At 40.1% G+C, this 24,004-nt stretch overlaps 1 protein-coding gene across 3 annotated transcripts in view; it reads right to left on the reverse strand.

Annotated features, from left to right (window-relative positions):
- Positions 1-555: 555 nt before the first annotated feature.
- The window catches only part of WASHC5 (WASH complex subunit 5), a 44,756-nt gene continuing 21,307 nt past the window's right edge, over positions 556-24,004 (reverse strand). For 2 of the 3 annotated variants that reach the window (XM_072949698.1, XM_072949699.1), the window contains 19 exons: positions 23,859-23,971; positions 22,333-22,499; positions 22,180-22,255; positions 20,840-20,950; positions 19,740-19,880; positions 18,775-18,855; positions 15,214-15,315; positions 14,020-14,199; positions 12,760-12,884; positions 11,643-11,805; positions 11,125-11,227; positions 10,958-11,037; positions 10,313-10,416; positions 9,398-9,527; positions 8,647-8,698; positions 7,900-7,996; positions 4,241-4,394; positions 3,634-3,721; positions 824-968 (listed from right to left, as the gene is read on the reverse strand). In XM_072949698.1, coding sequence (XP_072805799.1) covers positions 961-968; positions 3,634-3,721; positions 4,241-4,394; positions 7,900-7,996; positions 8,647-8,698; positions 9,398-9,527; positions 10,313-10,416; positions 10,958-11,037; positions 11,125-11,227; positions 11,643-11,805; positions 12,760-12,884; positions 14,020-14,199; positions 15,214-15,315; positions 18,775-18,855; positions 19,740-19,880; positions 20,840-20,950; positions 22,180-22,255; positions 22,333-22,499; positions 23,859-23,971 — 2,075 coding nt within the window. In that variant the 3' untranslated portion in view covers positions 824-960. Of the gene's footprint in view, positions 969-3,633; positions 3,722-4,240; positions 4,395-7,899; positions 7,997-8,646; positions 8,699-9,397; positions 9,528-10,312; positions 10,417-10,957; positions 11,038-11,124; positions 11,228-11,642; positions 11,806-12,759; positions 12,885-14,019; positions 14,200-15,213; positions 15,316-18,774; positions 18,856-19,739; positions 19,881-20,839; positions 20,951-22,179; positions 22,256-22,332; positions 22,500-23,858; positions 23,972-24,004 lie in introns of all 3 variants that reach the window. The other variant, XM_006208013.4, reaches the window with a different exon arrangement.

The raw sequence follows: 24,004 nt of genomic DNA on the forward strand, positions 1-24,004 counted from the left end.
TTGTTCCCCTCCTCTCCACAGGAGCCCATGTGGTCTGGATTAAAAATGTCCTTCTCGCTCCTACCGTAGTTGCCACAAGAGGAGGGCAGCTCCTCTTTCAGGGTAATCTTCATGTAGAAGTGATTTAGGATTTTGGAAGAGTTAAAAACTAATGGCTAAGCTGTTATTAAAAAAAAAAAAAAAGGGGGGGCTTAGGTTGGCATTAGGGCTGTGGGGATTTGGGGTGGAGCTCAGGGGCTGCTGAGGAAGGAAGAGGGGAGGGAGCAGCTGATGTCAGGGAGTCCCACCGAAGGGATGCTGGGAACCCCCAGGGTATCTGATTAAGAGGACACTGAGCCTTGGACATGAATAAACTTCCGTGGTACGTGGTCCATGGATTGCGTGGGCTCTACATCTGCTACCAGTTTCCCTGTCACCATGTGTCTGCTGGCCTGCTGTGGGTGTGACCATGGACACAACATCGGACCTACCAGATTCCTCTCTTACCTTCCAGACGAAGCTTTTTGCAGGGTGAAGATACAATTTTTGAATCATAAGCAGAAGAACAACTTTGGGTACTGGCAATACTTTTACTGAAAATCTGGAGTTACACAAATAGTTCTTTAGAACATAAAACTAAATGGATTTATACATAACAATTACATTCAGCATTTAGAAGAGGCAGTACAAAAATGTGTTCTGCTTCTACATGGATATAAATTGCATATAATACCATGATTTAAACAATGTTAATTATATTAACTAGTTCCGTGGGATGCTAGTCTTACTCAGAACGTCTGATGTTTCCCACAATAAAGGGAAAGAATGCAGTTCTATGAGCAGCTGAGTTTTTCATTTCTAAGTTCATTTTAGTGATGGTGGGAAGATACAAGGATATAATCCTTTCATTGACGAGGCAGAAGTCAAAAAAGTTACAGCACTGTTCTGAACTCATCAAAAATGAAATTAGGCACGTGTGCTTCAGCAACCTACAAAAATTAAAACAAAAGAGTTAACTTATTCATAGTGTTATAAGTCAGAACCAATTCAGAAATTTTCCATGAAAAAATTAAAGAAAGAGGCCAGAGCGGGGAGAGGAGGGAGGCCCTCAAAGGCAAGCATTCTCTAACTGTTCTGCGGGAAGCCCTCAGAGGGGTGAGCTGGGGTGGAATGTAGAACTAGGTATCTCCAAGTGCAGGAAATTGAGGTTTTTAAAAAACATTAATTTTTTTCTCCTTATAAAGGTATCACCTGCTGATCAGAGGAAATTTAGCAAATGCAGAGGAGTATAAAAAAGGAATAGTCTCTAATATCCATTCCTTAGAGAAAACTAAAACTGATAATTATTTTGTATTGCATTTCTCCAATTTACACACACACACACACACACACACACACTCAAAATTAGGTTAACATAATCTCGTGTCCTTTACCTCGGCTAAATTTTATGTTATGGACATCCTTAACATGTGTATCCTGGTGAACTTATGCACATACACCCAGCAGGTAAATTCTAGAAGTGGAATTGCTGGGATCAGGTAAGATACTACAAAAGTTTTTTTAAACACAGATAGTCAAATTGCTCTCCTCAGAAGACAGTGGGGAATATTCCCCACTGGGGAATTCTCCCCACTGACAATACTGAGAAGTCTCACTGCTTCAAACCCTTTAAAGCCTTGGGGGCCCAACATTTTACTTTTTAACCATTCTGATGAGTAGAAACAGTAATTTTACTGTTTTTGATTTCTGTCCCTTGAATTTGAGGTTAAACATCTTTACAAACGTTTATTGCCCATTTGTATTTCTTTTCTTGAAAACTGTCTGTTAATATCCTTCGCCCAATTTTTCTCTAGTACATTGGTCATCTTTTTCTTACTGATGTAGAGGAGCACACTATAAAGTATTTTTTTTTGAAATGGCTTTTTGTTAGGCCATTGCTTGGGGAAAAAAACTTTCCCCCAATTTTTAAAAAAAATTGAGACATCAGAATTGTTTCATTACATTCAGCACTATTATAGGAGATCAACTCTCTAAATCTTTCCTTTATGGTTTCCTCCTTTGGTATTACATATAGGGAGTTCTGAGAGTCAATACATACTTGTCTAAAATTTCTACTAATTTATTGGTTTCATTTTTCACAGTAATTATTTGTAATTAATTTTGATACATGGAAGATGTAAAGAGACTAACTTCCTATTTTTCAACAACATAGTGAACTAACTGTCCCAACATTACTGACTAATGTTTCCTGTCCCCCCTCACTTGAGATGCTGCACACAATTACACACAGTTAGCTGGACGTGCCAGGATCTGCTGCTAGGCTACACGTTCTGGTCAACTGACCCACCTCTTGTGTTTCACACCAGCATCACACTATTTTGACTTCTGTAGTTTTGTAAAAATAAGTATTTTAATATCTGGAATGGTATGTTTTCATATCTTATTTTAAAAAAAACTACTTTAGCCTAAGTTCTATGAAATTTTAAAAAATCCCCCCCAAGTTAAAAAATTTATCTGGGATTTTGATCATAACTGCACTAAAACTATCAACTAGAAAGAATATTTGAGTTTCCTTATTCAGAAACATGGACTTCAAAATTTTATAGTTTCTTCCTACATTCTTCTTTCCTATTTCTTACAGAGGTTACTACTCCTGGCTATGTTATTTCCTTGTTAATTCTGTCAATAGGAGCTTTTTCACATTATACTTTTGAATTGCTTATGAGCGTCTTTACTTTGTACATTATGTAATCAGCTTATTTTCTGAATTCTTAATATTTTAATAGTTTTCTACATGCTTCTATTGGGTGATCAAGGAAGACAAATACATTCTCAGTAAAACAGATTTGTCTTCTTTTCATTATGTGTTTTACATCTTTCATTTCCTATCTCCTCGTCTGGAACCTGTACAACAAAAAGCAGAAAGGAAAGTCAGTATCCTCATGGAACTCTGACAGCCCTGACCTTGATGAGAGCACCATTAGCGTTTACAATTAAGTATGACATGGCAAGCTAATTTTAAAAACATCATTTTTGGCTTTTGTTATAAAAAATTATCTTTGCTAACCTAATTTTTAAAAATCAGAATGGATCTGCAGCATCTACTGAGAGCCTTTCCTATTTCAGTGTCAAGCTGTCCACTTTGAGCCACAGCTTATCCAAGTGGAGTAACTAGTGAGAAAAGGAAAGAGCATCTTAGGAGATAAAAGTAGTCTGTCATTTTTGGAAACCGTGGTTGTATAGCATTTGGGCCGTGCTGTGAACTTAACCAGACTTGCTGTGGGAACCAGGTTCCTGCGGAGATGAAAAGACAAAGTACGCAAGTGTTTCTCTGCCCTGGCCCCTCAAGGACTTCTCCCCTGGACTGCCCATCCTAACTCCTGAACAGGTGAGCTGCTGACAGGAGGAGGGTGTGGTAGAGAGTGAGAAGAGGAGGGAAGTTGTATTCGACCCTGTCTTCTTGCAAAGCACTTAACATGGGGAGAAGGGAGGAACATCTCCGAGCCCAGCCGGGGGGCAGAGCAGGGGCGACAGGCCCAGAGCCGGCCACCGCGAATGAGCTTCCAGACTTCACTCCTCACGAGGCCAGGGCCACTCTTCACACCATCTTTCTACAAAAAGGGCATTAAGTGCTGTTCTTTATCTACTGCTTACCCTCCTGGGTAGCTTTGTGTACCGAACATAATCCTCCAGAAACAGAAGCGCACCCACAACATCTGCAGGCATTTCGGGCATCTTCTGGCTGAAACAGAGAACAGTCTGGCTCAATTAACTACTTCGCACACAGCAGACCCTCAGTTAATATATCAAAAGACGAAATAAACGACAGATGACTAAGCGAAGTCAAGGAGGAGAAATCTCTCGACACTGAGGTGCTCCCTGACTCCCACTGAAGGGTGCAGCCCTCCCTTGGCAGTGGCCCAGCGGGAGGACACGGGCCCCCCGAGTTCAGAGCATAGATCCACGCTGGCAGGGAACAGGCCTGTGCTTTCCTCCCTGCTAATGGGCGTCGCTACTGGTGGTCATGACTCACTCCTGGAAAATCACCGTGTATACTCCCGCGGGCTCCCCCGCAGAGTGACTGAGGATGGGCACACCTTTCTTTGCTCCAAACAGGGAGATGTGCCCCGACCTGCTGTACAGAACAGGGTGAGCAGCCAATTGCGTTTCTCCTAGGGAGGTGACATGAGGAATCTGGCACGCAAGGTCTCCCGCCCATTCTGTAGCGTGGGCCCCGTTTTCCGCGGTTGGCCTCTTGTACCTTGTGCACTGCTCCACTGTGGAGCGGATGAACTGGCCGATCAGCGCCAGGAACTGTTCTGTGTACCGGGAATGAAACTGCTTCAGCAGGGTGAGCAGCCCCAGCACGAGTGGGGGCCAGTCCACCGGGTCGGCGGGTTTCCGGCAGACCATTCCTGCAAGGACGACCACCACAGGTTACACCACCAAGTGACGGGCTCCCCTTTGGCAACGTTCATTCCGTAGGAATTTTCGTGAATGTCAAAATGTCTGTGGCCTGTCACATCACTGGCAGATGATTATTTGGAAGGAATGACAGTTCAGGACTACATTTTGAGTTAGGCCCAGGATTGGTGGAGGCTTCTAGTGGTCTGATGGATTCAAAACCATAAAATGGTTACGAATTTTTATAATTATCATCACTGTTTCTTTTGGATTAAACGATGAGTATAGACAACTGTAAGAAATTTTAAAGATATAGATAAATGTAAAGGAGGAAATAAAAATTACCTATAATCGGCTTCTGTTAATGGCAGCAAGGCTTACTAAATACCCTGAACTACTCTCTCGAAATTAAACACTTAAAATGCTGGATAAAAATTTTAAAGTATCTTTAAACACAATGTTGAATGTAACACAAGAAAAGAACCTGCATAAGTCAAGACAGTAGAAGAGGGAATATGTGAAGTGAGGAGTGAGGGCCAAAGCTGGCTTTTTCACTAAGGATTTCTGCTCAAATCTGGAGACCTTGACCTTCTGCCTGGGTGGCTGCATGGGGAACAGGAAACAGATCACAGTGTCGAAAACGAACAAAGCTTGGAGACTTACACTGACAGATTTCAAGACTTATTATGCAGTCACAGTAATCAGGAAAGTATCGGCATAAGGAGAGATAAATGGGTCAATGGAACAGACTAGAAAATCCAGAAATAGTCCTACCCTTAAACAGTCCATTGAATTTCCATGAATTTCCAAACAACTTAATGGAGAAAGAGAAATCTTTTCAATAAATGGTGCTGAAACTGAATATTCTCACGGGGAAAAAAAATGAACCTTGACCCCTATTCACACTATATATAAAAATTAAGTTGAAACAGACCACAGGACTCAATGTAAAAGCTACAACTACGAGGTTTCTAGAAAAAACCGTAAGACAAAATCTTTGTTCCCTTGGGGCAGGCAAAGATTCCTTAGACAGACTAGAGAAAGGACTAATTATATAGAAAAAAAGTGGATAAAGAGGACATCATAGCATTAAACACTTCTGCTCATGAAGGTGACAAAGAATAGGTAAGAGAATGAATACCTGCGCCAGTTTGTGAGGAAAGAATTCACAGCATGTGTATCAAACCGAGGACTTGTACCCATAGTATATAAGTAACTCATGATTAAAAAAGCAATCAACCCAATTTAAAAATAGGAAAGACTTGAATAGACACTTAACAAACAAAGATATAAAGAATGGCCAAAAAGCACATGAGAAAGTGCTCAACATCATTAATGATCAGAGAAAGGCAAATTAAAACTACAATGAAAACAACAAATTTATACTGTATATAGCACAGGGAACTATATTCAATATCTTATAGTAACCTATGGTGAAAAAGAATATGAAAACGAATATATGTATGTTCCTATATGGCTGAAGCACTGTGCTGTACACCAGAAATTGACACAACATTGTAAATTGACTACACTTCAATTAAAAAAAACCAAAACAAACAAACTACAATGAGATACCATACACATTCATTAGAATGGTTCAAACTAAAAGACTGAGATTGGAGTGGGGGGTGAGGGTGTACCTTAGTGGTAGAGCAGATGCTTAGCATGCACGAGGTCCTGAGTTCAATCCCCAGTACCTCCATTAAAAAAACAAGAAAAAAAAAGACTGAGATGGCCAAGTGCTGGTAGGTTGTAAAATGACACAACCACTTTGGGAAAAGGATCGGCAGTTGCTTATAAAGTTAAATTGGTCAGAGAGACCCCCTAGGCCCCATTTTTGGGTTCTTGTGGAGGCTGGGAAACTTCTTACTTAAACAAGTGATGCCAAAACAAGTTATCCTCATTTACCTAATCTAGGCCTTGGAGATTCCAAATAACTCAGTGCCCACTGGGTAAGACACCAGCCCTCAGAACATGGAGAACTAATCCTTTCCAGGTGGAGAGCAAAAGTGACGTTCATGACAAAAATTTTCTCTGAATGGAGCAGCACAGAGATTCTTTCTTAAAAGACAGACCAAGGCAGGTGTGCGTTTTTAGATCAGTCTTGAGAACAAAACTCACAAGGTTAAATAAATGTCTTCAGGGTACACAAACCCGTTGATGTTCCTTCCTCAGTCCCATTTCTCCTTAGTTTGATTCCCGAATTAACACATCAGTCTAACTCATGAAAAGAACTGTAGTCAGGCATAGATACATTTCTAGGACACTTAAAGGCTTTGTTTTGTTTAAAGATCTGGGAATTCTGGGGAACAGTGACACACTTCCCCTAAGTAGCTGGATAACCAAGGCACCCGGCCTTAACCACAGGTGCAATGTAAGAAATATCACCTAAGAATGCTACCTTAATGAAAACAGGGTATCTTTATGCACTGACAGTTCACCATTATAAAGGTCGGTATGTCAACAGTCTTATTTAGTGAGACAAGAAAGGGAGATGATGAATCTCTGAATCTTGGGGTGAGTCCTTAAATACATCTTGGGGTACACTGATTTGACGAACATACAGGAAAGGATTTAGTAAGCATTTTTTTAATTTGTATTTGTTAAATAAGTATTTTTAAAATTTGGCCAAAATCACACAAGTGATAAGTCTATGAAGCCAGAATCCACAGGCACACACACCTGGTCTGGAATCAAGAAATCTTTCTGAATGAGGGAAAAACAACCGTATAGAGACTCCACATCTTTATCTGAAAACAGCTTTAGAAATAGGAAGGGAAATACTTCAAGGAAAAATATAGTTTGGAATCACTGGTTAAAAAAAGGATACGGTACATTTACAGAAAAGCTCTTACAAAACTTTTAAAGTAAATTGAACTCTATAGTGGACTTCAAAAAACTCTTCTCAGATACAAAGTCTGAATACAGAGGAAGCACCAGGGGATTTGCTAGGAAAAGTGATTATAAAAATGTTCAAGATAGTCAATGACAAAAAAAAATTGGATTATATTCCTGGACAGGACAAATACACTGACAGCCGCTGGTGTCTACTGTTTGTATGGAATATTTTCACATGTAATACATATCTTACAACACTAGACATTCCTGTATTAGTCTTCTCTCTGTTACTATATTGTTACTTTTCATGCTGAAGTTCCAGATACATAGTAGGCACGTGACACTAGTTGAAAGAAGAGGACATGAACCAAAAGAAGTCTCTTTCCCACCGTAATCAGCTCCTTAAGGAAAAGAAGCAAAGGTCCCACACATTTTACAAGTTGGATAATTAGCCACTGGAAGTTAAAAATGGACTATACTTGATTGATAATTAAATTCACTGTCTGCAGTTCATGAAGGGGCATCGTTATTTCTGAGGTCCAGAGTCAAGGATTTTATAAACATTCAATTAACTAAGAAAGATCTCATGAGTGACATAGGATTCTATGCCGAGAGCTCTTCGGTTAGATGTTAATCTGTTACTGCTCCTTCCTGCAAAGAATAAACATCATACAGTACCTAGGTTTTTGCTGTACTGAAGTTTTGGCAGCTGGGCGATCAAAAACAGAAAGTTGACAATTGGGAAGTAGGGCAAGCGCTTTGTTGTTATGTATATCTGGAAAGAGAAAGAAAAGGTCGACGGTTTCTTCATGTCGCACGATACTATTTTCAAATGGTAAACTTCCATTTCTTTTCAATTTGCGCTTCAGACCACTGAACGCTAGGATGATTCCATTAATTTGCTGCCTTTGGAGTTTTATTTAACACCACTGATCCCCCTTCCCCACAAAATATCTGTTTAACAATTAGCCCTTTTTGGAAGGGAACAATTTTGCCTAGAGATTAACAGTCACTTCCCCCCTGAATCCTCTTAATGTCATTAACAAAAGGAGGGGGGAAAAAGTGATGAGCAAGAGTGGAGGGGGGGTAAGCAAAAGACAGCAGTTAAGGCAAAGCCAGAGGGAGGGAGCGAGGGAAAGAGAAAGAGGGAGAAAGAAAGAAGGGAAGACCCACAGAGCTGGGCATGGTAGCACAGAAGTAAAAAGCAAGATGTCTCATCTGTCATCGGCTCTCTCCTGGGTAATGTCACACAGCAGCCTCCCTCCCAGTTCACAGGACAGAAAGTACAGTCAGGACACACGCAGCCATCTCCCTCCCCCCAGGGGGCCCCAGTTCCCTGGGTATCATCCTGGCCAGGAGCACCAGCTCTGGTCAGACTGTCTGGCTCCATCGCTGGCTGTGGGGATCCCTGGGGAAGTTACCAACCTCTGAGCCTCAGGTTCCTCCTCCAACAGTTAGAGCACGTGTCACGGGGCTGCTGTGAGATTAAGTGAGAGCAGCCACAGCTGGAGTGAACACTGTGCTTGGCACGTAATTATTCACAAAATGTTAGACGCTCTTTAGGTTCATGATCTTTTACCCAAGACCCAAGGGCATACAGATATCAGACTTTCAAATCATCATAAAGACTTTAGAAAGGTAATATATACAGTCTAGGATAACAGCCTGTTAGCAAAGTCATTAGTATTTCTGCATCAAAACTTGAATATTCACAGGAGCATAATCAGCCTCAAGTCAGTCTGGGACAGGTTTCGGCAGCAAGTGAGACTTGGCACCAATTTGTGAAAACAACTTTCAGTTCTCAGAGGTTATGGAGACCAGTATTGTAGGAAAAAAGAAGTGTTGCCCCAGATTCTGGTTGTGATGACAGTCAGCTGTGAGGGTAGCATCTTTGGACAAGAAGGATGAAGGCCACCATTTAGTTGCCAGTTCAAAGACCAAACGTCAGACAACAATCTCAGCATTTTTCAGTTTTCAGCTAAGCTCTGACAAAATACTGTATCAGCACCAAGTCCGGCAGGGCAGGCGTGATCATCCAGGAAGGGTGGGGACTGGGGGTTCTGGGACTGGAACCAAGTGTTCTCAGTATCTGAGCACAGCGATCTGCTACCTGGGCCAGATCACCTTTGGCACCACACTGCCTCCCACCACACCAGTGTACGTTTTAGTCACTAACCTTGTTCAATGGGTTGTGGATGCCAGCTGCCTCCAGGTAGGCTGTGATTTCATACAAGAGCGTGTTATCCTCTTTGGGGTAAGGGAGTGAAGGGTCCTGATAGTGGGCTTCAATGTCTGCTAGGAGAGCCCTGCGCGGAGGGAAAAACCAAACAACAGTGACAAATGTTAGAGACAAACTGAATTTAGACAACAGTTCATACAAGCTACGATACAACTTTCAGGGATCCAGTTTCCTCATCTTCAAAACAAGGGCTTGAGCCTTCAAAATCTGTTTCCAAACTGGTGACTGGTTATAAATGGAAAGCGTGACCTAGAATTACTTTATCATTTCGCGTTAACCCAAATCAAATGCTTTCACCATTCAAGTTTTTATGAATAGTCTGAACTATTTTCAATACCCACTTTGTCAAAAGCACAGGCTGTGTGACTGAGATGCACGGGTTATTTGTCTTTAAGTGGAAGGCTCAAAATGAGAGCAAGGTGCTGGTGAGATGGAGGCTATGACCATCCTCTGGGATGTCTGCCCACCGCCACGCCTGCTCCTTAACACGCTTCTAACTGCCCTCAGGGGGCTTAGTGACTCAGTTCTGGGGAAAGCCAGGTGTGGCTTTTGGCAATAAGTGCTTTCTCAATCTGTGCACACACCTAGTACAGTGTCTGGCATGTATTAAGTGACTGATATATGTTGGAAAAACAAGAGTGAGAAAGAGAAAGAGAGACAGAGACCGTGGGACAATACTGAGGAAGAGGATCTGAAGACAGATTTGACTACCTACAGGAAGAAAGCCTATAAAATCAGAGAGCCTTCTCACCCAGAAAGAACTTAAAAGGGGAGGTACTGAAGAAACTGGGGTGCTAACCGATGGTGAGGAATCCAGGCCCACAGACGGTGGTTTCAAATGCCACCACTTACTTATTGAGATTCTCAAGAGCAGCGGCCAGATGTTTGGAGTCAAACCGACATGAATAATTTAGTTCATTGGCAATCTGTTGTCTCAGAATCTGCATCTGCCCAACCTGTGAACAAGCAAGAGGAAGAACAGGTGAAGCACACAAGCATTTCCAAGTGACTGGAAGGAGGCAGACACAAAGGGGACAAGGTTTTATGGGAAGGACCACAACATCCCACAGAAGAGCACAAGGATTTCCTGGACTGGCTGCACGGCCAAGACGGCATCACCCCTGGTGGAGCAAGTCTAATGGTTCATGCAGTGATCCACTCATGGCCAGCCATCCACGTACTGGAGGCGTGTGTTTTGAAGCTACATTTTTGATCTTTTGGGATAAGTTCTCCAGGTTCATAGCCAATAATGCAAAGCTCTACTTCTTTTATTTGTCCTGAACTGAACTTTCTCAAGTGCTAAGGATGTCATTTCACTCTAATACTCTTCACATTCAGTCAATATAAGCCTGTCTACATCACTTAGGATTACAGATCATGAAATAATCTAGGTAATGTAACTTTATTATCTGAAAGTAAATTGGGCGACAAAGTTACAAAAAGATGATAATTAAAAAAAAACCTCGTACCACTCATCCCCTCCCTCCCACAACATACCTTCATGATAGCCTCGAGATAAGTGGTCCAAATCTTCTGGGTTTTGGCAACAGCAGAAAAATAAATTTTATTCGAATTGGCTGAAAGGTTAACATATGATTTTCTGTTTAGTGAATTTGGAAAGGCTACAGTGTTCTCCTCCCTCAGGCTCGTTTTAGAACACTTACCTACAATACTTTTTAGGGGGCTGACAGCATTCATGAGGGTTTTTAAAGTATCCTGCACAGTTCTGTCTCTCAGGATAATTTTCTGAAACATGCTGAGGAAATTCTAGAACAAAAAGGCATGAACAAAGAAGCAAACATAATGAATAAAATGAATAAATATTCTAGTACCCTAAAATGCCACGCAGACCACAGGCTAGCCTACTTGGCCCAACGCTACAAAGAGGATGATGGGGAAGCAGCCCCTTCCGGTTCCCTTCAGAACATCCCCTGCTGAGAGGAGCTGCTGGTTTCAAAGTGACTCTTATCTTCCTAAGATGCAACGCACAAAAAACAGGATACCCAGAAAAATACTATGCTAGCCAAAGAAATTCTAGTTTATTCACAGTTCTTGTCTACCTAACAGAAATCCCATCTATATGCGTGATGCCAGTATAACAAAGGATGAAAGAAAGGTTAAGTGATCTACTCTCATCTCTCCCTGGCTAGCAGAAAACACGCACAAAAGCCACAAGGCTCACCTGTAACTCTTTGACGATCATAAAGCACAGAAGCCTGTCTAACCCGTTCAGACCGAAAGTCCCCAGGGTGGTCTGGATTTCTGAGAAGAGGCGACTGCTGGTCACTTCTTGATGGGTTTTCATATCATACCAAGTATTCAGCTGGTCAATATGACATGTCATTCTAAAACAAAAACAAAACAAACTCAAAAAAACCTCAAAGCAGCTCAGAATTCACCCCAAAGTGATGTGGGACGTAACGGGACCTAGGGCATCAGGCAGGAAGAACAAGGGTTTCATGATTTCTGTTTAATAACCTCTGCTTCCAGGCACCCAGTCTATCTCACTGTGAAATCCCAATGGCCAGAAAGGCAAAATTCATCACCTTTTTCTGCCCTTTGCTATGTCAGTTTGACTAATTCATTTCCACTGGTTTGGGCTGTTGTTTGGAGTCACGTCTCGAGGACAAGGCTAGATTCGGTCATTAGACTGGAAGACTTGAGAGCCCAGCTGTCTCTCTGCAGGGCTTTTCTTTATATATCCAGAGACTGGGGACAAGAGAGTCTTTTGTCATTTGCACTTTGGTAGGAAAAGAACTTTGAATCCTTGTGCCCTAACACCCGAGACCATGAAGACAAAGCCATTCTCCTCTTTCCTCCTTGTCCTGGTCATCGGCCAATGATTACTTTTAGATTCAGGAGTGTGATGACGGGAGAGCTAAGAAACAAGGTCACCTTCAAAGGTCAGGGAATGAGCAAGTGCAAGAGCTGGAGACCAGGATTGGGGAGGGCACCACAGGTACACAGGAGCAACCCATGATTTACAAAGCTGTAATAAACCACGGGGTCCACAGGCCCAGGTGGGTAGACTGTTCTTTGAAAAGCGAGAGAAACACAGACGAAAATAAAGGCAGCCGAAAAGAACTTCTAATTGTTTTCATCTACAGGTCTTTGGACTGGGCTCTCCTCGGTCACACTGAGGAGAATAGGCAGTCTCAGAAAAACTGAATTTAACAAACCCAAGAGAAAGGCCCCAACTGTGGCAGGAACAAGGGTCTGATCTAAGTAGATGTGGTACATATTTAGAGACTTCTGCTGTCCACGGCATTCAATGCCCAGTAGAATACAGATACACCTACTTTGGGTCCGTGATCCGCAAGATTTCTCTGCAGAGTCGACCGATAAATGTTACGGACTCGTCCACAGGGGTAAACTTTGGTATTGGAATATGAGTGGACTGGTACATACTTTGCCAGTCTTGAATCTAGGGAAAAAAAAAACAAACCAAAACCCAAACCATAGATATTTAGGACATTTTTGATAAGGTAACCCAGTTATCCTTTTCCCATATGTTCTACAAAGATAATGTTTCATGAACAGTGACAATAAATGCTTCTTGGTTTTGAAAAGGAAATCTTAAAAACTGAGGTAATAGCCTCCCAGAAATGCCACATGTAATATTTATTTATTAAAAAAAAGTACCTGTGAAAAAGTGAAGTGATTGAGAAGTGGAAAGAGACAGGAATTTCCAGCTTTCTGTCTTGTAAGTTAATATGTATCAATGTAATAATAAAAGTCCAAAATGTCATAAGGCTGGAACTTCTGAAAATGTCACCTGAATCATATTAATCATATCAGTTCCTTAGTTAAAAAATTTGCAGAGTGGCTTCTTTTAACTAGAGGGTAAAATCAATCTTTTCAGCTGTGACACTTCAGAATTTGGTGCTCAAACGACCCAATTAAAAAGTAGGCAAAAGACTTGGGTAGACGTTTCTCCAAAGAAGATATACAAACGGTCAGTAAACACATGAAAAGATGCTCAACATCATTAGTTACAAGGGAAATGCAAATCAAAACCACGGTGAGATACCACTTCACACCAAGATGGCTCTAATTTAAAAAAAAATTAGCTGAAGTGTTGGCAAGGATGTGGAAAAAACAGAACCCTCAGACACTGCTGGCAGGAATGAAAAATGGTACAGTCACTGTGGAGAACAGTTTGATGGTTCACCAATAAGTTAAATGTAGAATTACTGTACGGCCCAGCAATCCTGCTCTTAGGTATATATTCCAATTAAATCCAGCTGAACTCTTAAGTTTTTGGAATTTTTGATCACTTAAGTTATAACAATCATAACAGGTTCATTCTGTAGCCATTTAATTATGTCTGCTTGCTTCTTCAGACTGGAAACGCCCAGAGGTCAGGTGTCATTCAAACTTTTATGCAACCCTGACAGCTCCTGAAGCTATTCCAAAGGTATTTGCGACTATGTAGTACTTACTGATTTTTAGTCACTATTTAAGTAAACCTTCTTACTGGTAATTCTGGGGTTTGAGACGTGTATTTTAAATGTCAGAAATAACAAATATGGCCAAAAATTTTAAATTTATTTAGATACCTTTGTTCTTAAGAAGTTATTACACTCTTGTTCCACATTGTAATTTATAATACGAGATACTTCTTCCTGCCAAATCTTCAGACCATAAATGTTGACATAGTCCTGTATGTATTCAAAAGAACGATGGAACCCATCCATGGTGGCTCCCAGCTCTTTCAGCTTGGGCATCAATTCACTTGGCTGTGCAGTAGAAGAAACATAAAGCTATTACACTGGCATAGATGGTCAACCATTAATATCTACCTTAGACTTTAAACGATGCCCCAAAGGAGAGACCAGAGAGACAGCTGAAGACAGCTCTGGAAATACTTACTTCCTACCTCACCTAGGATCTGTGACAAAATATTTCAGACAATCAGCAGAGAACAGATTTTACTTATTTGGGAAAAAGCCTCACATAAAAAAGAGTATTAAAAAATGAATGTCAATGATTTCCCTCATGTCATTTATGAATATATCTAATCTTAAAACATTTCAAATATTTTAAACTGAATTTACTGATGTGAAAAGTATAAATATACTAGATATAAATTTCAAGCCTATTTTTCCTTTCCATTATAGTGTATTATGAGATATTAAATGCAGTTCCTATGTTACACAGTAGGTTCTTATTTAACTGTTTTATATATGGTAGTTTGTATCTGCTAATCCCAAACTCCTAATTTATCCTCCCACTGCCGCTGGCCTATTTTCCCTCTCCTGAGAAAAAGGACCATATTCCCTAACAGGTGAGCAAAATAAGAAATTACAGCCTTCATAGTTCTGATCTGCTCTATGGTTAATCAATCTTTTCACTATAAGCAGTAACCCTGAATCATGAACACAGTTTGACTTTTTTCTTAACTTATTAAAAAAATTTCTTTAGTGGAGGTACTGGGAATTGAACCCAGGACCTTGTGCATGCTAAGCATGTGCTCTACCACTGAGCTATACCCTCCCCTCCACATCAGTTCAATTCTTAAACTTGAGGATCAACAGGTGAAGGTAAGGACTGGTTTTAAAAAGAATTTTCTTATATATGAATGGATTACAATGTAGGATCAAAAAGCACATCAGTTGACCGTACTGAACATCATACAGAAGATACAGGTTAGATAGGAGGAAAGGTCTTGTTCATAACAGTTAAAAATGGTGTTCTAGTTAGAAATTCTGAAAGTCAAGAGAAAGGACAGGCCCGTTTTGGTCATCTGGTACCTTGGCTCGAGGGTTAAAGATCAATCCCCGATGAAGAGCAAAAGCAACACGTTTAACCAGCTCCTTCCTTATTCCATCCTCCAGCAACTGTTTCGGATCCACCTAAGTGCAAACCGAAAAGGAGTAACAGCAGTGAGGAAAAGTTCAGCCCTGAAGAAATCCAGAGGGAAGATGGTTTCCAGAATCCATAGGAGAGCACTTTCCTATCTCATTCCTAAATGATTGGAATTATTTTTTTAAATCATTCCTGCCCCTCTTTGATCTTGTGCAGCTTGGACAGAATTATTAAACCTGTCACCTCTGCCAGACTTGGTTTGTCTCAGGAAAATTCATGATGCTAATTTTACAACATGACATTTCAAAGATGGTGGGTAAGGAAAGTTTTAAACTGCCTCACATTTTAATCATTTCATTAAAAGTTAAAAGTGCCTTTTCTTATCACCAGGAGGAGGTGGTGGATTAAAGGGTCTGGATTTGAATTCAGTGCATGTCTCTCCTCTGGAAATTATCTAAGGATATCTATATTCACATGAGCAAAATCAAGTTTGGGGTTGGACCACTCTGCAGATTTAACAAGTCTCTTTCAGCATTCTCGGAATGCTATCGATAAAACAGAAAAGCTAATCTCCTATCTAACCCTACAAGCTTATTTTGTTAATTCTTTTTTTTCTATTATGAGAAAGCTTTTGCTATGCCCTAAAAGACAGTCTCCTATCAAATCCATAAAACATACAACAGTTTTAGCATACTCCTTTGAATTCCCTGAGACATGTTTTACTTTTAGTTTGTCAACAGCCATTATTTTAAAAAGTCATAAAGACAACTGATGGGTTCCATCTGGGTTTGATTATATTTAAACTTCAAGGAAGGTAACTGCAACAGAAGTTGCTGAAAATATAAAATCCAGGGGCAAATGTTCAATGACGCAGTGACTGTGCAATCAGCAAAAGCCAGAACGTGGAGGAAAAGCAGGCGGAATGCCTTGGGGTCTTCAACAGACAAACTGTAAGGAACGAAGGGAACGAAGGAGAACCTTGAGGAGTAAATAAGCCTTAAAAGACGTATGTTTTAAATAGGCAAATCTAAACTACAGTGTCTAGACATTGACTTTTGGATAATAAAATTACAAACTAAAGAGAATGGGGTCAGGTCAGGGCACATGAGGAAAATGCTGAGGTGGGAACTGGCTGAATGATCTCTTTGGGCTTGAGTGGTGGTGAGAATGAGGGGCATTTGCCTTATAATAACCCAGTGAGCTACATAATTGCTTCTGTAGCTTTCAGCCTTGGTGCTCTATTTTACAATAAAAAGATAAATTATACATAAATGTAGACAATGAGAACAAAATCAAAGAAGTAAGGTGATGTTTGCAAAGAACTATCCCTTATAAGAACAGATTAACTGAAAAAGAGTTAAATGTTTTTGTGAATGTCATGGTCTTAAATGGTCTTTCCCATCAGGCTGACCAACCCGTGGAGTGCTCACAGCTCAGGGAAAGGCCCCTTCACACAGCCCCTTCCTCACATAAAGGAGGAAGTTCTGTTCACTCTCCCGAAGTTAACGACAGTTAACTGTTTTCCCATGGCTCCTTCAGACCTTTCTCTATTATTTACATAAGTGTTTGTCCTTAAATATATTCAATTTAAAAATCTAAATGAGATCATAATACATATACATAAGCATCGTTCTGCAACTTGCTTTCCTCACTTGATGTTTTGGAAATCTCCTAGGGCCAAATTATTTTTGAAAGGCAGCAAAGCAATCCATGGTATGAATGCCTCATAATTTATTTAGCCATTCTCTTACTCACTAATGTTTAAACTATTTCTATTTTTTTGGTGACATCTAACTATGAACATTATATGTCTATCTCTGTGTATTTCCCACTTGTTCTAAGTCACATTAACCAGGGTGAACTGAAACGCTTTTAAGTGTTTGAAATAGATCCTTAACATTCAAAGGTTAAAGGTTGGTGAAGGCCAGAAGTACCCACAAAAACCCCTGAGTTAGACTGGCAGAGACAGCCCACTGAGGCTGAATGAGGTCAGGATGATACTCTCTCTTCTCTTACGATCTGAAGGGTTCTGGCAAAAGATATACATTTTTTTCTTAAGCAGTTCTTCCTTTGATAATTATTGCTAATTACTAGGTTTTATGACATCCTTCCTATATGTCTTACATTTTGCATGTAAGACTAATCTGGTCCTAGGATTTACCATCACTTTATAGGTGAGGCAGGAGGATAACCTGTGTGTATACGCTCTGCAAATCAACTGAATGAAACTGGCACCAGGCCTAAACCATGTTTAATAGATTCGGTTATGATGCCAGGGCTACAATGGTATTTCTTTAACACACTTCCAGACACCACACAGTAAAGTTCTGCTTCTATTTAGGCTCATTTCCTATATTTTCTAGGATTTCATTAACACAAATGTTGTATCTGGCAATGCAGTGACAATTTTTTGTAAAAAGGAGAAACGTTAAGATTCTACTGATGTCAGATAAATGAAAAATTAAACAAAAACGCCATGAACTGTGTGTGGGTACATTGCTAGTCATCAAAGGATGACAAATGAATACAGCAATGAGATATCACTTTACATGCCTGTGGAGAACAAAAATTAGAAAGTGGATAATGGCAAGTATTGGCAAAAATGGGGGAGATACCCAGGAAACAAGTCATGTCAGAAGGCAAGCTGGCAGTACTGAGACAAATTAAGTACCAGTTTGCCCTAAGACTCAGCTGCCCACTCCCGGGCAGGCGGATTTTGGAGCGATTCTTGCATAGGTCTGTGGTGAGGACACGTTCAGAGATGCTCACCTTCACGTTGTTTACGATAATGGAAGCACAGGTGTGAAAATGAGCAGCATGGATATAACGGTTAAGTACAACATGGAATTCTCTGCAGCAGTAAGAAGTAACCAACTACCTGACCCACAGCAACATCAATAAATTTCAAAACCACTAACTAGTAGGAAGAGTTGGAAAAACGAGATTTAGAGCACAATATGGATTTGGATAAATCAAAAGCACGTGCACACGTAAAATAACACCGCTTGCTAAAAATAAGGATGTTGCATATTTACAGGGAGAACTCAAATATACAGAGTGGCTGCGATGGGACATGGGAATTGGTGTTGTATCCAGAAAAGACAGAAAAAAATAAGAGCGGAGCATGCAGTGATGGCAATGGCCTGTGGTCAGAGCAGTACGCAATCTCAGCTTTCTGCACCTGGGGTGCAGCATAAAAATACTAAAAAGCAAGAAGGGTGGGGAAAGAGTGGGAAGGAAGTAAGCAAACAAGCTGCTTTGCCTAAGGGAACTGAACTATTTTATTTTCTTTCTTATTATAAAGAGTTAATAAAATGGATTTATGTCAGAGTTGAGAAACCCTTCGGTGCTATGAAAAATAAGGATTACAATACTCTCTCCTCCTCTGTCAATGCACGTGAGACAGAAAGGGACATAAGAGAACACTATCCCACGGGACAAATTCCGCAATCATCCAAACGACAGTCTTACTACAAGGCCACGCAGACCAGCATTAAAACCATTACCTTGATGATGCCGACCAAAGTTGTTTTCATCATTAAGATGCCTTCAGTAAAAATGGAAATAGCATGAGTAAGCTTGGCAACCTTTAACAAAGAAAAAGAGGTTAATGAAATATTTCTCATAAAAGACCCAATGCTTCTACGGGAAGATAAAATAATGGGCTGATAGCTCTGGAATGAGCTAAGACATCAGAACAGGTGTGCAGTTTTAGGACACCTGTGTGCTCACGCCCTGGGCAGAAATGAGGCTCTCTGTTGTTGACCATTGTTAGTCATACTGAGTGACTGAGCCAGAAGACATTCAATTGCTCTTAAACCTTTGACCAATGATTTCCCCTTCTTTGGGCCTCAGTAGCTCATGCTTAAGATGAAGGCAGGGCTCAGTGATACAGAGGATCCCTTCCAAAAAGAAAAGGCTCATGGCAAGGTGGTGAAATTGATGCCGGAGGGAGAGCACATTTTCAAATTTCATTTGATTGTATTTTTCACATCTTTAAGTTCAGAGGGAAAGACAAGCAGGTGTTTGGGAAAAGCAGCTTCTGAAGCTGCATAACCACGAAGCGGGCTTCAAAGTCTGGCTGTAGGAAGTGGCCTCATGGGATACAGATTATTTTGAACCACTGGTTCAGTGTTCAAAGTGGGAACTTGAATGGGGAGGTAATGTGCCCAAAGAGAAGAAGGGCTGATATATCAATACTGTTCTGAAGAAACATGCCCAGCTGAGCTCCACTCCCTCTGAGGACAGGAAGGCAGTCAAGGCCTTAAAGGACATCAGGACGATGTAATGAAGGAAGGTATGACTACACTAAAGTGGCAAAACCTGGTTATCACTGAGAGCATAGAAAAATGAATCAGGATTGATCTGGTGGTCCTGGGGATACGGCAGGCAACCCAGACTCAAAAGTGATAGTTCATTCATGGTTTTGGGGTTTAACCATCAAAAGGCAGAAGTCAAAGGGACACGCCACCTCGTATCGCGGGCTGAGCTGAGCATAGTCCCTCAGCTTGTCTTTGTCCAGGCGGGTCGGCACTTCGATGATATCGTGCGTCTGAAGCTTGATGATCTTTAGAAGAGAAGTAAACATGCTTTCTGGAATGATCTGCAGAACCTTTAATGAAAGGGAGAAGAGGGAAAACAAATGAACATCTGTTTCATTTCTCTGAGCTGATTATTGCTGGGACGACAGCAAAAAGGGTGCCCGTGTGTGCAAACAGCCATCTGTCTGCAGGAAGGGATGTGGAGGGACGCACAAGAGCTATTACTTTTTTAAAATGAAGTATAGTTGATTTACAATGTTGTGTTAGTTTCAGGTGGACAGCATAGTGACTTAGTGATACATATATATATTCTTTCATTATAGGTGATTATAAGCTATTGAATATAGTCCCCTGTGTTATACAGTAGGTTCTTGTTTATTTTATATGTATATAGTGTGTATGAGCTATTTTAATAATCACTCTCAGGCACAGAGCCACAGTCCTTCAACCATTAATTGTTCACAGGACATTAAAGCTAGTTCTCATAGAAATGCTGTAAAAGATGTATCACTTCCACTTTACAAATTTTTAGAAGACCGAGGTTCAGAGATGTTAAGCAACACGGCTGTAGGACATCAGCTAGTCTGTGACATGAGAACATTTTGAATCCAGGCCTGTTTGGCTCTAGGCTACACCATAAGTTATTAAAACAAGGACCAAAATTCTCCTGAAAACTTTGGTTAAGTTTCAATCAGGATATGCCGGATCTAGGTACAGTTCTTTTTACCAAATATGACTTTGAAGATGCCACCAAAATCTCCTATTTCTCAGTTTCTACACCCATAAAATGGGGGTTAATACCATCAGCATTTAAAAATTAGGTATAAAAGTTCTTTGAAAGTAACAACACATTTGCACACCCACAGTACCAATAAGTTTATTTTCAGGTATTGTAAATTTCTGGAATCAAATTAAGAAAAAGGGAAAGAAACACAGGTGTATCTTTCATAGGGCCCCAAGCACATCATTTGTATTTAAAATAGCAGTTAGTTCGCCATTAAAATAAATATCACCTTGATGCATTTCTTACCTTTCTCACATAGGACACCAACTCGCCAGAATAATATTGGGATACACTGAGAAGGTCAGGGCTGTTTGCTTGATTAATACGAAGAAGAGGCAGGTCAAGGGCAGAGGCAAGCTGGAAGGAAGTAAGACATACCTGTTTCTCTGTTTCAAAAAGCCCTGGCAATTTCTCTTTTCAGAAATAGTAACATACAACAAAGCTCTTGGGCTTTGCCCAAAAGAGGGCAACCACCACTGAACTTCATCAATGTCATTAATAGTTTCTGTCAACAACAATTTTTTTTTTGATGACAGCCATCCATCTGCTACAGCAGTGATTCACAAACTGGGGTCCTTGGACAGCAGCATCAGCATCACCTAGGATCTTGTTAGGGATGCTGATTCTCCAGCCCCACCCAGACTTGCTTAACCAGAGACCTTGGGGGTGGGGCCCAGCAATCTCTGTTGTGATGAGCCCTTCGCGTAATCTCCTTCTGGCTCAAGTTTGAGCAACTGCACTACAGAAGGCAGCTAGCTACTCCTCTATGGAAATCAGACACTCTGATTGATGGGCTACTGTATTGAGTCTAATCTAAGATGTCATGGCGTGTAAAAAGTGCCATTATTTTATGTATTCCTCAAAAAGAAAAAAACATGCTGACAACTAAACTAAGACACGTCGTCAATTATACAACCCAACACAGTTACAGAGATGTTAACATATCAAAGTGCACCTCAGAACTGATATATATGGTAATCCTACCAGAAGATGCTGAGAAAACTATCTGTTCATTTATCACCAAATGAAATCACCTTGCAAGAAGAGCCAATCTATGCTTTTGTTGTTCACCATGATTACCTAGCCTTTAGAGGAGATCCTACATTGCTGCAGAGGCTCAACAAGAATTTTTTAAAATTTAATTTGGTATTTTTTTTGGGGGGGGGGAGGTCATTAGGTCTATCTATTTATTTATTACAAGTTTTTTTTTTAATGGAGGTACTGGTGACTGAACCCAGGACCTTGTGCATGCTAAGCACGCACTCCACCACTTGAGCTATACCCTGCTCCTGCAACAAGAATTTTTTAATGAATAAGTAAAAGGGTTTAATTTATGTCTAGGATGCACATTTTTAGTACACTGGTAAAACTTAAAAAAAATCTTTTTCTTCATTTAAAAACAATTTTCTGTAAGACACTCCAACTTCTATTATTAATTCAATAATGCTTTAATTCAAATACTTTAAGTATTTCTGGCATCTTTTGCAACTATGCTCTCCTGAAAAACTTGCTAACAATTTTCAGTCCATGAAAAGGCCAACTCTTCCCTGGTCACTGAGAGTGAGATCTTTCTGTTATTTGCTTACCTTTAGGAACGTAGCTCTGAGTTTGGTAACCATGGACGGGTTTACCCTTATGCTCTCTTGCATGATAGAGGTGAAACTGTAAAAAGAGATCAATGGTAAGAGGACAGTCACAGTGGCCTTCACTGAGGACAAATGTCAGGCTGTCCACATTACCTGTCAATTAACTGCCAAGCAAAAGAAAGGTCCCCAACGATCTGCATTGTGATCAGGACCTCCTCTTTGATGTTAATGGTTCGGATCATCTGGTGGAGAAACTTGCGAGTATCAGCAAGAAACTGACACACTTGCAGATTTGATTCCAACTGGTGAAACTCTTGAACCTGAGTTACATAAACACATTGAATTTTAAAATTCTCAATGGCCTGCATGGTGTTCATTTCTCCTTGAAGATACTCCAAATAGAGCATACTACATGCCAAGACTTTCTTGGCAAAATTCGTATTTCAAATTGCATCTTCAGAAATCCGTAAGCCAAGTCAGAAAACAATGCGTACATTTCCAAGATTAGAAAATGTTCCACTATTTCTTATCCTGTACAAATACGATATGATAAGCAGACACCCGTTTTCCATTTCAGTATCAATAAACACGTTTTGGAAAATCCTCTTAATTCTCAAGACTTGCAGGATTGCTAAAAAGCAAAGTAAGTCACATCACAACCAAGGTGCTCGCACTTACACATTCTGAAGTTCTTTCGATGTGCTCTTTAAAACAAAATAATGGCTCCACAGTGGTTCTGGCATTTTAAAGTATATGATTCAAGGGGGCTTCAATATGCCCAAATAAATAATGCAAAAGATAAAGAGTACCTAAGATTTACAAAATCGTTTGCAGTGGTACTATAATATGCTGGAAAATTTGAAAAGAAAGAAAGAAACCCACCAAAATGGAAATAGAATAAGTGAGCAATTGTTCTGGAATGGTTAGGGAAACTGGCATGCTAACAATGGAGCATTATACTGTGTTGCCGTAAGAGTGGCCTCCTAAAAACCTTGTAAAAATAAGAAAAAGCCTGTAAGAAAGTCTGCCAAATGAAAAAAGCATTAACGTCCATTTATACTATTGAACTGGGTTCCACGTGAAGAGGGATGATGTTTTATATAATAGAGGATATGCAATTCTAATGCTTTTGTTTATTTTCCTGGTTAAACATACAATTAAAATTTTAACAGTGTGAAGGTATAACAATTTTTTTCTGGTACAATCATTTTTGAGTAGATAAAAAATTAACTATTTTTCTTTCAGGAAAGAAAATATATCACTTTTAAGCATAAGATCATTATACATCTATTTTCATTTTTTTGTGTTTTCCTTTCTAGGTTTTTCCTTCAGGGCACACACTTTTTATAAATCTAAAAATGGTGCACACAATGCAGTTTTGTGTTTGCTTTTACCTCCTCACCATAGTTTCCCCAATGTTTCTATACTGTCTTCACAATTATTTTTCCAAGACTACATGTTGAAGTATCATAATTTTTACTATCATTCTCTTCACTATTGTCATTTATTTTCCCAATTTTAGGGCACTGTATATAGTATTACAGTGAACATATTAATTCATACTGCTTTTGTTTCTGATGAAATATTCTCTTAAGTATATCTCTAGGAGCAGACTTCTGGGTAGGTTAAAAAGTAAGACTCGTGATCCAAGAACTATCATTGAAAAAGGCTTCCCTTACCTCTTCCAAAGCCTGTATTAGTTGCACAGTTTTTCTGCCGGCAGCAGTAGAATCATCATAATTTAAAGACAATATTTGTTTTGAGATCTCTCTGAACCAAGCTTGAAGATTTTCTATTAATAGAAAAAACAAGAAAAGACCACTGA

The sequence above is a fragment of the Vicugna pacos genome, chromosome 25 (genome assembly GCF_048564905.1).
Source record: "Vicugna pacos chromosome 25, VicPac4, whole genome shotgun sequence".
In the NCBI taxonomy this organism is placed as follows: Eukaryota; Metazoa; Chordata; class Mammalia; order Artiodactyla; family Camelidae; genus Vicugna; species Vicugna pacos.